Source organism: Ochotona curzoniae, unplaced genomic scaffold (assembly GCF_017591425.1).
Source record: "Ochotona curzoniae isolate NIBS_2020 unplaced genomic scaffold, NIBS_Ocur_1.0 contig_2210, whole genome shotgun sequence".
NCBI lineage: Eukaryota > Metazoa > Chordata > Mammalia > Lagomorpha > Ochotonidae > Ochotona > Ochotona curzoniae.
In genome coordinates, this window is record NW_024465369.1 from 3,623,221 (window position 1) to 3,639,238 (window position 16,018).

Here is a 16,018-nt window from a genome sequence, read left to right on the forward strand (position 1 = left end):
CAAACCATTGCAGATGCACAATTAAGAATCTGTTCTTAAAATCTCTAGGAAATTGTATCTGTAAGCCTCTCTAGTATTTCATTCAGTTCTCTCATTTTTTATATATATGCACTCAGCCATGAGAAAATTGATCTTTCCAACAAACTGATTAAAGTAATGTGGTAAAGACTCCACTGGCACTTAAATCCAATTAGTGAGTCAACTTTCTAAATTAGTATATTGATAAATTGAATATTCCTAGGACAAATTTTAGTAAAAATAGATATCCACACAGTAAACTCCAATGTTTCTTTTAAAGAAAATGCTAAAAAGCTAGAAATTTCTAGCAGGTTTAATCTAGTCAATAAGGCAAAAATAAGTACTTCAGATTTAATATCTAAAGTAAATGCTAAGATGGTTATCTACTTACGATATTAAAAGTGACCTCATATTTTTTTTTGCCTTTTAAATGATTATAAAACCCCAGCTGGAACTATCTGATGTGATATTTTTAATAGTGGAGTCCTTGCTTTTTTCCACCTGGTATGGCCAGAGGGAATAGAGTAAACGTAAGGCCCGGTAGAATTAACATATAAATACCATTATTTCTCCCATTTTGCTGAGAGAGTTCATAGGTTTTAATGTCTGGTCTCTCTGGGTAGTAACATGTAAAATGGAAACTTCTTGAGAATTAAGTCAATAGTCTTTAGGCACTCTCAGAATACTAAGAATAATTACAAGCATTTCATACACAAAAACTGATATAAGGCAGAAAAAAATGAAACGGAGTTTAGAACGTTCTTTCTCTCATAGATATATTTCTATGCACACTATTTTCTAAATCAGATTTTGGCAGAATGGTTAGTTGGCCCACTAAAGAATGTGCTACTAAACACACTGTTGGGTTATGTCATGCTTCATTGTTTCTCAAATTTCCAACCTAAGCTGAGACTATTTATAAATAAGGATTTTTGCTTTTTTTAAGCAACACAATCCACCAGGACTGATTCACATTTTGCTTGATATATGCTTTTAAAATAAGACTGAACGTTGATAGAATATTACAGAATGGGTCTCACAGTGTTTCCCAAATGGTTCCTTTGTAATTATAAAAATAAAGGAATAAAGAGCAATGAGATTCTAAAGAGTTTATCACAATAATGAAAATACAGGTGATCTAAAAATCTCAATTTTCATTAAAAAGCAGGATATATAAAACAAGAGCAAAGTTTAGAATTAATCATTATACCAACATACAACACACGATCCATTTCAATGTCCATACCACATAATGGAATCAGGTATGTGTGGGATGGGGGGGTTTGTAGAAAAACAGAGATGGAGAACAGATGATAAAGTTGCAGTGAGAATATTTCTTAGAACAGACATGGTGTGGCCCTTTTGCACATCGGTGGCACATGGCAGAGCTGCCTTGCTGAGTGACTGTGTTCTGTTTCTCACAGTGGGAGTGGTAAGAACGGGGAAGATAACACTGTGTTAATGTGCAGTGCTTGTAAGAAAAAACAAAGGTAAAAGCTTAAAAAAAGTAGATGCAGTTAATTGTTAAATCTGCCCAGGAATGTTGAGTTTTGTGTTTGTAGTAACAAAAATATCAAACTTTTATTATTAAATTATTCAGGAAAAATAACTAAATGCAACCACAAAACTCTCTAGCTTTCAATTCTCTTTCCATTGTTTTATAGCGTACTTTTTAACAATTAAGTGATTCATTGGGAAAGCAACTACTGCTTCATAGAAGAGAAAAATTCATCAGCACAACTCAAGATTAGGAAACTTCCACATTCCTTTTTTTTTAAGATTAATTTATTTTTTTATTCCTAAGTCACATATACAGAGAGGGGGGAGAGACAGAGAGGAAAATCATCCACCCAATGATTCACTCCCTAAGTGACTGCAACAACCAGAGCTGTGCTGACCCGAAGCCAGGAGCCAGGAACATCTTCCAGGTCTCCCAAGCAGGTGCAGGGTCCCAAGGCTTTGGTCCATCCTCGACTGCTTTCCCAGGCCACAAGCAGGGAGCTGGATGGGAAACACAGCTGCCAGGATTAGAACTGACACCCATATGGGACCCCAGCGCATTCAAGCTGAGGATTTTGGCCACTGTGCCACAGTGCTGGGACCACTTCTTTGATTTTTGCATCAACTTATTCCCCAAATAAAAAGCTTTTTATTACCCTGCAACCACGTTTCAAAAGCTTTTCAATTAATTATTTGAAAAGCAGAGATCCCTTGCACCAATTGATTCACTCCCCAAATGTCTGTCACAGCTGGACTGGGCTGGGTAGCAGGTAGAATCAATAAGATCAGTTCAAATCTCTCATGTGGGTGGAAGAGACCTAAGCATTTCAGCCTGTTATTACTGCAACCAGGATCACAAGAGCAGAAAAGTAAAATAGCAATTAATCCAGCACTTACATCAGATGCTAGGATACAAAATGCAGGGATCAAGTAGAGTCTTTAGGCCAAACACAAGCCCCTAAGTTACATTCGCTGCTAGTTCTCATTCTCAATAACTTGTAGGAAGTGTCTAAAAGACTACAGACTAAGTAGACTTAGATTGTGAAGGGCTTTGAATTAACACCCTTATGTTATCTCAGAACAGCAAGATTATAAAAGGACTACAGTGTGACCCACACAGTCAAGATCTTAGTCAAAATATTTAATATAAAGCTGGTGTAGTGGCAGAGCAAGTTAAGAACCTGCCTGCAGGGCCCCGCGCGGTGGCACAAGTGATTAGGATCCTCGCCTTACACGCCTGGGATCCCATATGGGTGCCGGTTCTATCCCAGCAGCTCCGCTTCCCATCCAGCTATGCCTGTGGCCGAGAAAAGCAGTCCAGGACGGCCCAAAGCTTTGGGACCCTGCACCCGCGTGGGAGACCCTTCTATCTTTGTTCTCTTTATAAATCTGCCTTTTGGATAAAAATAAGTATTTTGAAAAATCTAATATTTCAAATTTCAATCCTTATTCTTAAAAAAAAAAAAAGCTGAAGAAAACCAAGCAAAAGAATACCCCTATTAGGGGTATCACGAAGTACAAGAAAACTCAAACAAGGCACTTCACATCTCCACACTTAGTATAGTCAACTATTATGGCTTTTATTTTGAAAAAGTATGTATGTATGGATTTTCTTTGTTTCAAAACCTCAGAGACAGAAAGAGTTAGACAGTTCCATAAGCCAGTTCGTTCCCCAAATGCCTCTGATACTGGGCCAGACTGAAACCAGAACCACGGAATTTCAAACCAAATTGCCCACGTCAGTGGCAGGGGCCCCTAACTGACTCATCATCTGCTACCTGCCAGAGTATTGGCAGGCAGCTGGAATGTGGAGTACGGCTAGAACTTAACCCTAAGCACGGTCTTTTCCTTTCTTTTTTTGTTTTTAAAAAGCTTTATTTGGGCCCGGCGCTATAGTATAGTGGTTAAAGTCCTTGCCTTGGACACGCCAGGATCCCATATTGGCACCAGTTCTAATCCCGGCAGCCCTGCTTTCCATCCAGCTCCTTGCTTGTGGCCTGGGAAAGCAGTTGAGGACGACCCAAATCTTTGGGATCCTGCACCCACGTGGGAGACCTGGAAGAGTTCCTGGCTCCTGGCTTCGGATTGGCTCAGCTCTGGCCATTGCAGCCACTTGGGGAATGAACTATCAGGTGGAAGATCTTCCTCTCTGTCTCTCCTCCTCTCTGAATATCCGCCTTTGCAATAAAAATAAATAAATCTTTAAAAAAAATAAAAAGCTTTATTTGTTTTTATTGGAAAGGCAGATGAATAGAGACAAGGAGACAAAGATCTTCTATCTGCTGGTTGACTCCCTAGACGTGAACCAGTGCCCACATGGGATGCTGGTGCTTGCAGGTGGGAGATTAGCCATTGGAGTCATTATGCTGGCCCCACAAGCACTCTCTTCCCTGTGGTAGGGAAAGCTTGCTCCTGTCTTTGCTATTCTTATAAGCTAACTTATTTTCCCTGTATGCCAGGACAGGCAAATGTTCTGATGACCACACCACTGCAATGTACTTTTTAGGCATGATATTAACCAAAAAGAGTCACAAAAAGTATAAAAATTCATGCTAGTCACCTTGGCAAGATAAAATTAGAACAGTCACCATACTGAATTTTAATTTATAAAGTATATTCAAATATTAAAATATTTCACATGCAATAAAAATTCCGAAGTCCAAAACTCGGCTTAGTTGACTAGAAACTTTAGAAGCAGTGTGAGTTTAGTCAATGAGGTACTCTTTGTCATCAGTTGACAAAGAATCAATCAGTTCTAGGATGACTTAATCATGAATTCATGCCTTTGCACCAAAACTCTGGGAATTCCAAATCTAAAATAATCTAGGTGAGAAGTATGTACAATTCAATACGCATAAGACGGTTCAGAAACTACAAGAGGCATGCTTTCTTTAGTGGAACAAAAAGTCAGGTACTCTCAGTAATCAATGAAATTAGCTTATATTTACAAGTATGAAATTAATATAAATGCTTGTGCTTACAATCTTTAACATTACAATCAAAACCAATTTTTAAAGAAAGTAACAAAATGATAAACAATATCAACTTGCTAAGACAAAATTGCTGACATTTGGTTTACTGAAAAAGCTGTAGACTCAGCTCTAATTCTATATTTAATCTGCATTTGCCTTCAAGGCTAGCAATGTGAAGAACGCCTGTTAGAATTATATAACACATTAATGCTGAGCTTGGTTCAGGATACTGGATGTTAGAATTAACCAAAATTTTCCAGAGAACAATTCAAGAATAACAATCTATATAAAGTATCCACTGAAATTTTATTATTTTTAATGACTTATTTATTTTTACTACAAAGTCAGATATAGACAGGAGAGACAAAAAGGAAGATCTTTCATCCAATGATTCACTTCCCAAGTGGCTGCAATGGCCGGAGCTGCATCTATCTGAAGCCAGGAGCCAGAGCTTCTTCCAGGTCTCCCACGTGGGTGCAGGGTCCCAAGACTTTGAGCTGTCCTCAACTGCTTTCTCAGGCTACTACCAGGGAGTTTGATGGGAAGCGAGGCCGCCAGGATTAGAACTGGTGCCCTATATGGGATCCTGGCACTTTCAAGGCGAGGACTTTAGCGAAGAAGCTACTGCACCGGGCCCAATTCACTGATATTTTATAAAACTCCTTGTTTATGTCAAAATTCAAAATGTAGTTCAAACACCTAATATAGTTACTGAAACTGGAATTAGACACATATTTCCTTGCATGAGCACTACTATACTATTAGTGACAACACTGCCCCTATAATAACAAAAACAGGGTTGAGGTACAACTTCTAGAATGGTACACATGTGTATGAATTCAGAATGTCTCTTCACCAGCAGGTAACACAGGTCAGTCAGCATAAGTTTCTATTTGAGTTACTATGAAACCACTTCTACAGAATATGGGTATCATTTGGCTTCAGATGATATGAATGCAACCATAAACCTGAGAGCAAATGCTAACGAAAGCACTGCATTCACACAGCTGTTCTCAGTTACAAACTGGTCCTCAAGGTGCCACAGAATAAACCAAAAAATAAAGTTACACTAAAATTAATATAAACATAGCTAGAAAATATCCAGGCTCCTAAAAATGTATACGCACAGGGGCCAGCACCATGGCATAGTGAGCTAAGCTTCCACCAGCATTCCATATGGGCACTGGTTTGCGCCTTTGCTGCTAGGCTTCTGATCCAGCTCCCAGTTAACGTGCCTGGGAGAGCAGTGGAAGATGGTCCAAGTACTTTGGTTCCTGCATGTACATGGGAGTCCAGGAAGAAGCTCCTGGTTCCTGGCTTCACACTGGCCCAGCACCGGCCATTGTGGCCATCTAGAGAGTAAAATGGCAAATGGAAGATCTCTCTCTCTGTCTCTTCTTATCTCTGTAACTCTGTCTCTCAAACAAATTAATTAATAAAAAAAAAGAAAACCAGTCCTTTGTGAACTAGACCTGTGTCCCATATTAAGGTTCCTGGATTCCACACCTGCCTCTGCTCCAGACTCCCACTTCACACTAATGTAGACCCAATGAAGCAGCAGGTGGCTCAAGTAACTAAGTTACTGAAACCCATATGGGAGTTCTCTATCAGCCAGGTACTGTAGGCATCTGGGGAGTGAGTCAGCAGCTAGGAACTGTGTTTATCTCTGAGTGAGTAAATGAACAAATAACAGTTCAGAAGATATTAAGTACTGGTACTTATCTGAGTAAATAAATTAATAACACTTTAAAAGATATTTAAAAAATGGGACTTTGAACTGTCACACTGCTGACTACCAGAAAGGAGATGTGACTATCAAGGTCAAGCTTTCAGAACCAAAAATTAGACTACAATTACATTCAAAAGACAAATTTATTGACTTTTCTGGAGTATGAAATCATATTCCTAGGAAATCAGATTATTAATCTACCAGAAAAAAAGTCATCATTTATCATCACAAATTCAGTCATGAGAATTTTTCTTTTTCACAAGCTAGTAAAAACCATTACGCACCTACTTTTAATTACTCAAGCTTGATTCCTTAATATACTAGAGCCAAAAGTTAAATAATTATAATCTGAGTACCACATGTTAAATCTATTGTTGAAATTGGCTCCATTTGCTTGTATATAACCGGTCCAAGACTTTATAATTTGTTACAGTTCAATCTTTTCTCACACATTACTAACCACACTAAGTCTGCTCTTCTAAGGTACTAAAAATAGCTATCTGCTCTTTGTTAAAACAAAAAACTCCAAGTCACAAACAAATTGTTAAATTTGAATTACATCTTGATCTTGATTGAGTTCCATTTCAGAAAATATGATATTAAGGCTGAATCATCTAATTTTTTATTTGGAAGATTATCTCTTTATGATCACAATTGAATGTATGCCTTTTTAAAAGTATCATGAGGCCACAGTGATCCAGGCTCTGTTTGAGAGACTATGCAAGTAACTCTTCCAGCTAGTAGGCTTTGGTTTAATTTGATAAAGTCCATTTTTGTTACTCAAATTTCAGTTTCTGAGAAGATCAGAAATAAAGAGTAACTTACTTGTGGATTACTTCAAGTAGATTGACTGCTCACCGTGAACAGAACTGTCTCAGTGAATATTATGGGCAAGTAGGATTTTTACAAGAATTTTATATTACAATCCCTTCTTTTTTAATGTAACACTAAGGTTCTGATGCAGTAATGGAAGAAATATATGCTCTATAAAACTGTCAGTTTTATATATTAGTTTTCAGAATCAATTTAATGTATAAAAAAACCAAAAACAAAGATTTCTTTGTTGATTTGAGACTGGGTTTTTCTAGGAGATTTACTGTAGAATTTACCACAGATGTCTGCAGTTTCCAGAGTCATTTTTTTTTTCTTTACAGAAGGTAATCTCTTTAGATAAAGTCTACTTCCTGCAATCAAGCTCATGAGTGTCCCCCACTTCACAGGATATGCACTGACCTTAAAATGCTAGGTGACAAAAGCACCCTCCAAGCGGACACCCTCAATGACTGAGATGAAAACAAGCAAATCTATTTACCAGCAGAGACGGTAGAAGACACGAAGGTGGCACTATCTGGGTGCAGGACTATGTGTCACAGAGAGGAGGGCTACGGTGATAGTAGTACTAACACTACTGAACTCATCAACACATTGCTGTTATTTCATGACAATATAGTTTTGAGACATGAGTACAAGTCTTACAATGATACAGTAACATTCAATATGATAAATTTCTAAACCAAAGCCAGTTACTTTGAAAACACTATATGGGAACACTATGACAGAGGTAAAAAGAGGGTCAAACATTAATCAGGATGTCAAATTTGATCAATTTTTTTTCTAATTCTAAAATTCATGTTTCTATCTCTATCACTCCATTGTTGAAAATACAGATACAAATAAAATAGACTTTTAATAGCTCTTAGAAAAAATACACCATTAACTCAATTGAATTTAAAAAAATTTACACTGATGAAGTATTCTATTACTTAAAATGTCTTTCAAGTCTTCTTTGACCATTATGAAAATAAAAAACTAAGAAATACAAGTGTTCTTTCAAAATATTCATGGAAAATGTGTTTCATGCAAAGGCTATAAAAGGATTTCAAAAAATTTTGTACCAAAACAAGCTTTTCTTTTAGAAAAATTCCATGTTTCCAAGAAGTATTCTCTCACATGCCAACTAAATGAGCCACAAAAGCAACTACTAAGTGAAATACTCTTTTGCCTTTCAGCCCCGGCATTCACAAACACTCTTTTTTTCTGTTTCAACATCCTGCTTCTTGCAAGCTGAACAAAACAAAGTACTTGTATAGGAACTCAGAGTTAGATGGCAAAGCTGAAGGAGAAAGGCAAGTTTTATCTTTTCCCTAAACCGTTTGGTGTCAAAGCTAAAAGCTCTAACACATTAGAACATGTGTTTTCTTTCTTTCCAGAGGAAACACTTTGCAAACTGGATTCCTTAATTTTATATACTTTTATTACTCAGTTAGGGAACTTGTTGCTCAATATGCAAATCTAAAACTGGCAGGGGGAGGGCAGAGGGGTGGAGGGGACGGAGGGAGGAAATGAAGCTCAACAAACAACAAAATAAAGTTGCTCTGTTGTGTTGAGACAGCCAGGCTTTCGTTACCCTACTTGAAAGTAAATTTGACTTGTCTGTGGAGAGTGCTGCTTCAGCAATTCCAAATGAATTTCAAGCCTGTGCTCCATATTTTGTCTTTTGTAAGTTTAATGTATTCAGCAATACTGAACTGACAATTTAAATAACTACATTTTTATACAAACGAAGCATTGATGTTAATGTATGAAAATGGTCCAAACCCTAGGGAGTCTTAGTTCCCACCATTGTTGACTCTGACAACAGGATATAATTGCTTACTTACTTGGCAGCAAATTTAACCATCTGCTTGCTTGCATGGTCTCCCACTGCCACAAGAGCCTGGACATTAAACTGCTGCTGACGAAGGACTAAGAAGCACTGCTTCCCTAAAGAAGAAAGAACACAAGTGTGTGTATTAAGGATATGGCTCTTCAAATTTTACAGAATTGGGCCAGAATCTACCATAATCAGATGAGTATTCATCCAGCTTCCACAGCCAAAACATTCACACTCAACCTACAAGGTTTAAAGAAACCCAACTTAAGACTGTAAGTAGCACTTCTCTTATGAAAACACAGACCAATTACTAATTTCAAAAACAAATAGTAAAGTTAAAAAATTATTTTGTCATTGCACTATTTATTTTTATTTACTTACTCATTTTACAAATGTACTTATTACAGAGTTACATAGAGGGAGAGAAGAGAGAGAGAGAGATCTCCTTCTACTGGCTTACTTCCCAGGTGGCCACAATAGTGCCAGGCCAGGCCAAACCAGGTTTAAGTTTCATATGTGTCTTTGGTGGCAGGAGCCAAGGACCTGGGCCATCTTTTGCTACTTTCCTAGGCCGTTAGTAGTGAGCTGGATTGTAAGCAGAGCAAGCCAGGACTTGAACCAGTACTCAAATGGGATGCTGGCACCGCAGGCCGTGGTTTTACTAGCTACATCATCATGCAGGCCCCATCACTGAGATGATTTATTAAACAAATTTAAAGTAACTTAAGCACTCTAGTATAGTCTAGACTAGTCCTTTTTTTTTTTTTAGATGTTATTTGAAAGGCAGAGTTAGAGAGAGAAGGAGAGAGACATGAGAAAGAGACCTTTCATCCACTTGCCCACTCCCCAAATGGCCGTAACAGCTGGGGATGGGCCAGGTTGAAGCTAGGAGCTTCTTCTGGGTGCCCAAGCACTTGAACTACCCTCTGCTGTTTTCTGAGGTGAATCATCAAGAAGCAAAATCAGAAGTGGAACAGCTAAGATTCAAATTGGCACCCATATGGAACATTGATGCCACAAGTACTATACCGTGGTGTCAGTCTCAAAACTATGAAGGATACTCTACCAGCAATACAACCTGACTTCTATGGAAGTTTCATTGACACAACCACAAAAGTGCTCAAAAACAAGAACACAAACGTTATAGGGGCTGGTCTACCCGCAGAGCTCTAACACAATGTACTTTGCAGAGTGAGCATTTTTCTTGAGTTATTAACAGGATGTTTTCTATGGTATTCTATTTTTTTCCTTTATCATATTCCTAATTCTTCAGTTTCATAAAATTCGTATACTGAGTGCCAAGTGTCTTGCAATGACCCCTACAAGGGCCAAGAGCTGCATGCCAGGCATTCAATCCAGATATCCTATGTGCGTAGCAAGAATTCAATTATTTAGCTATCAGTGCCAACTCCCAGAGGCTGCACAGGTAATAAGTTGGAATCAAGATCCAGACGTGGAATTTGAAACCAGGTACTGTATTATGGTACATTCGTGACTTAATAACTAAGCTAAATGTCTCCTTCTCACTTATAGTCTCTTGGACTCCAAACGCCTACTTTGCCTATGTACTAAAACAAAACAAAACAAAGCAAAAAAACTTTCCTTAAGCTTTGAAGCCTCCTCCTTTCACAAAGAATTGCCATTTTTTTCTCCCTTCCTCCATTCCTTCCTTTCTTCCTTCATTATTTATTTTATTTTATTGAAAAGGCAGATTTACAAAGAGAAGGAGAGACAGAGAGAAAGATCTTCCATTTGCTGGTTCATTCCCCAAGTGGCTGCAACATCCGGAGCTGAGCTGATCCAAACCCAGGAGCCAGTAGCTTCTTCTAGGTCTCTCATACGTGTGCAAGGTTCCAAGGCCTTGGGCCATTCCCAGACCACAAGCAGAGAGTTGGATGGGAAGTGGAGCATTTGGGACACGAATCATTGCCCATATGGAATCCTGGCAGATGCAAAGTGAGGATTTAGCTACTAAGCTATCATGCTGGACCTGAACTGCCATTTTTTAAAACCTTCTGAAAAACAGTATTCATAATAGACTTCAGTCATTATATATCCTTTTGTCAATCCCTTTTCCTTAAAAGCAGATTAAAAAAAATTTTAACTGGAAATCAAATTTATAAAGAGAAAAGGAAACACACATACACATCTCTCATCTACTAGTTCAGTCCGCAATGACCACAAAGGCTGGAGCTGAGCCCATCTGAAACCAGGAGCCAAGATCCTCCTCTGGGTCTCACACATGGATGCAGGATCCCAAAGGCTTGAGAAATCTTCCACTCCTCCCAGGCCACAAGCAAGGAGCTGAATGGAAAGTGGAACTGCCAGAATACCGTCTGCCAGCGTCTGCAGGCAGAGGATTAGCCAACTGAGTTGTTGAGCTGGCCACCAAAACAGACCATTTTAAAGTCGCTGATCAAGTTCTGAGAAACTACTTCCTCACAAAAACTAGCGAAATTTCCTCAATATCACTTTTTTCTCTAGACTGCTTCAGAAAATATCAAAAGATGTTAATTTTTAAACTGAGAATTAGCTTTTATGCTGACAATTATCCTTACTAAAAAAGCAAAAATGCATGCAAATGATAGTTACTTGTTCAAATACATGTTATTTTGAAATGCAAATCAGATATCATGATTTGTTAAAAATGCTGCAAAGTGCCAACTCCATCTACTAACTTGCAGTCATGTGACTGACACGTTTTGCCACTAAAGAGACAGTAATTTTCTCTTTTCCTCTGAAGTGTGAATGACTCAGAAAGCAAAATCTTAAAATAGAAGAAATGTGTTAAACAAACTTTAAGGGATTTTAAGATACTAGATGAGCAAAGGTTGGTAGCCCAGGGAAACTTGCAGATGGATCAAAATGACATTATCCTAGGATCTACAACTCCAAGTACAGTCTGACATTCCCCCACTTAGTGAGAAAAGGAGGGTTATGTGCTCACAACAGCACCAGCCCAAGTCATGATTTAATCAGGATATTTTACTCTCTCTGACAGTGGAGAGAGAGGCAGCCAAGCCAAACAATCTTTAATCCAACACAAAGACCTTGACAGAACTGGAAGCACTAAAGCACTTACGTACTTACAAAGGGTAAGTACAGAAAACAGACTGTAAGTCAGCACCAGGGTATAACATTTAGTGGATGGGTTTAGTAAAGAGTAAAAACTTTGAAGTGAAAAGGCCTGTGAATTTATCTTCTCACTTCCAATAAAGGGGCCTAATATAAAATTATTAAGCCACTTCATGTATCTTGGTGTTTCATCTGTAAAATGGAGAAAATGTCAGTATACTACTCATGAGGTTTTCTTTTGTAATTCTAAAGAGCATATGATACATTTAAAGTCAAGACAGATCCAAATCAATTAGGATTGATTATTATTAATAGTGTCATCACCAATGGCTACTTATTTGAGGACTGATTATTATTCCTATTTCAAAATGGGATGACTCTGTACAAAACTCATGCTGAGTACTGGAAACACAAATTAAATAGTAGACACCCATGACAGAGCAGTTCATGAAAGGAAATGACTGGGAATCCAAGTGCCTGTAAAACTGTCTCATGATGCAATGTAATAAAAAAAAAAAAAAAAAAAGGAAGAAAAAAAAAAGAAAGGAAATGACTAAACCATGTATGAGGTATAATTCCAATTTTGTGTTACATTTATATTATGTTTGCATTGGGCAAAAATATCAAGCTGTGGTTACAAAAAGATAGCGAAATTACCAAGGAATTATTCTGTTTTTTATATTTTTCCATACTCTCTATAATATATTTTTTTTTTACTGAGAAAAAGATTTTAAAGGGAGAAGTACTTGTAGGTATAGAGAAAATGTAAGCACTGAAAGAAAATCTTGGCCAAATTCAAGATTCACCACGAGAAGTAGAACTCGCAAAGCTCTAGGAGGTTTAACACGCGGGGAAATGCACCCCTAGGATCTGACATGCCTAAAAGGAAAAGGAATCACAAAATCAATGCTTACAAGGGAACTGAAGGATGTTCACTGTTCCCTTTAAATGCTTAGTGTGTATATTAGATATTATCCTATAAAAATGAAATCTTTTCTCATTTTAAAAGTAGGCAATTGATGGGGCAGAAAGGAGCAAAGAAGTGACCAGTACTGTAACCATGTTATATTATAAACCAATATGGTACATAAAAATATACCAACACACACAAGCATAAGAAAGAATAAAGACTAGATCCTATTAGAGAAAATGTATTACCCTTTAAGAATTTAGCAAATTAAAAAGCAACAAAGAAGAAAACAGAGTAAAAAATGCAATTGCATATTAAACTATACTTTTAAGGAACAACACATTCCAAGTTTAAAAGAGGAAATATAAGACTATCTTTAATACATGCAGATCTCTAAGATTTATGAGAAAATACTGAGATTTCCAATAAATAGAAAATACACCAAAACAGCTAATTTGAAGGAAAAAGAAAAGCACAAACTCACACAAAAAAAGTTAACGAAAACAAAGCAAGTTGAAGCAATAACAACATATCACTCACTCCTAAAATGAGCAAAGATTTTTATGAATCTGATGCTTGAATAAACTGAATAAAAACACTTCATAAACTGTTATCGGTGGGGTACACTTGCACCATGTTTTTGAAGAACTGGAGAGTGGGCATTAAAAGGTTAAGTAAAAGTTGAAAATGTTCTAAATAAACATTCTAAAAAATGTTATCTGTATAAAAATGAATTTCTATTATCACTCATTTCACTTGTATGTAGTCTGTCAGTGGAACATGTGATCAATATGATGGCACCTAAGCTTTCTGTGTCTCAAGCACTTTAAAGTACTTTTGAGACTGAAGTTCATTCTTGTAGTATTAAAATAACTTGGGACTAGCGTGGTGGTCTAGCGCCTAAAGTCCTCACCTTCAACGTGCTGGAATCCCATATGGGAGCCAGTTCTAATCCTGGCAGCTCCACTTTCCATCCAGCTCCCTGCTTGTAGCCTGGGAAGGCAGTGGAGGATGGCCCAAAGCCTTCGGACCCTGCATCCATGTGGGAGACCCAGAAGAACTCTGAGCTCCTAGCTCCTGGCTTCGGACTGGCGCAGCACCAGTCGTTGCAGTCACTTTGGGGAATTATTCATCGGACAGAAGATCTTCCTTTCTGTATATCTGGCTTTGCAATAAAAATAAATCTTCTTTTAAAAAGTGTATTTTTGGTTCTATTTGGTGACATACTACATTCACGGCATGATTTGCTTACTTCAGTGTTTTGCAAAGAACTACCTAACATTCACTAAGAAATAACTAGGAGCAGCGTTTTTATAATTCTTATTTTATGCAAACTCTAAAAACAAAGGATTTGATCATACTTATTAATACATTTTTCCTGGTAGGAACCACAAGAGACAACAGTGGTTATTTTGGGAAAGAAAGATTTTGGCAGAACAGAGGAGATAAACTGTGAGACCTGTGGGGAGCATTCTGGTGTAGTGGGTTAACCTGCCATCTGTAGTGGGTGAAGCTTCTACCTGCGACACCAGCATCCCGAAAGTGCCCCAGTTCCAAGTTCTAGCTGCCCCAATTTCAAACTGGCTCTGCTAATGTGCTGAAAAAGAGCAAGAATGATGGCCTAAGTCTTTGGCTTCCTGCAACCCACTTGAGAAACCCAGATGAAGATCCTAGCTTCTGGCTTCAGACTGGCCCAGCACCACATGTTGCGGCCATTGAAGAGTGAACCACTGGATGGAAGATCTTTCTCTGTCATCTTCCCCCACCTCCATAACTATTTCAAATAAATAAACCAATTTTAAAAACAAACAGATAACTGTTTAGGAATAAAAAAGATGCCAAATGGGATACTTGATCCCACGCTGGAGCATCTGGCTCAAGTTACAGTTCTGCTTCCACTCCACTTCCCTGCTAATGCCCACCCCAGGAGGCGTTGGAGGACAGAACAGACATTCAGGTCCCTTCTACCTAGGTGTGGGAGGCTTGGATTGAGTTCTGGGTCTCAGCCCTGGTTTTGTGGAGCAGATTCTCCATCTCACTTTTTAAGATTCACTTACTTATGCGAAAGGTAGAGTAATACAGAGGGAAATATGGAGAGCCCCTTCATCTGCCTCACTCCCTAAATGCTCATAACAGCCAGGCTTCATCAGGAGTCAGGAATGCCATCCGTATCTCCACATGGGTGGCAGGGCCCAGTACTTAGTCCTTACTTGGGGCAACAGAAAGCTGGTTTAGAAGTGGAATACGCAGGCACTGATCTGAGTTGTGGCTGCTCCACTGCTGATCCAGTTCCCTCCCCTGGCCTCCAAGAAAAGCAGCAGAGAATGGCTCAAATCCTTGGTACCCTGCAACCAAAAGGGAAACTTAGAGGGAGTTCCTGGATCCTGGTTTCAGACAGGCCCAATTCTGGCCCTGTGGCCATTGGAGGAGTGATCCAGTAGCTGGAAGATTATTTTTGTTTTTCCATCTCCATTCTTATAAACTACCATAATTACACAAGCTCACTTTATGTGCACTGAGTTGCCATAACACTTAATTACTGAATTGCCACAGGGCCAGGTGAAACGGCTTAACAAGTTAATTCTCTGTAGTACTGGTATCCCATATGGGTGCTGGTTCTAGTCTTAGCTGCTCCACTTCCAATCCAGCTACCTGCTTATGGAACAGGGAAAGCAACAGAAGATGGCTCAAGTCCCTGGGCCTCTGATTGCACATGGGCTAATCTGGAAGAAGCTCCTGGCTCCTGGCTTTGGACTGGCTCAGCACTGTCCATTTTGGTCATCTGCAAAGTAAACCAGTAAATGGAAGACACTCTCCCACTTCCCCCTTCACTCTGTAAATCTGCCTTTCAAAAACAAATAAATCTTTTTTTAAAAATACTGTTCCTAGGGGAAATATAGGGTTTCCTCTTTCAAGCCTATAATCCTCATTTTCATTAACCGATGAATAAACACATGGTCTTGTTTTGTGTGTTTCCTTTTAAAGGTAGCTTATTTGGCAGATGTTGAGTCATTAACATGTACGTCAGAGCCAAAAACACTGTACCTCAAGCTGAAACAAAGACGATATTGAACACAGGTATTTTCACAAGGAACAGCATAGCCTTCACGTGCTGAGGAATGCTAGAACACTAAGTGCTATATTAGGTAGCCATTTTAAAT

The 16,018-nt window shown here is 38.4% G+C and overlaps 1 protein-coding gene across 2 annotated transcripts in view; it reads right to left on the reverse strand.

Annotated features, from left to right (window-relative positions):
- The window catches only part of DARS1 (aspartyl-tRNA synthetase 1), a 64,604-nt gene that overhangs the window by 36,503 nt on the left and 12,083 nt on the right, over positions 1 to 16,018 (reverse strand). For both annotated transcript variants that reach the window (XM_040971513.1, XM_040971514.1), the window contains one exon: positions 8,880 to 8,982. In XM_040971513.1, the coding sequence (XP_040827447.1) occupies positions 8,880 to 8,982 (103 nt within the window). The remainder of the gene's footprint in view (positions 1 to 8,879; positions 8,983 to 16,018) is intronic.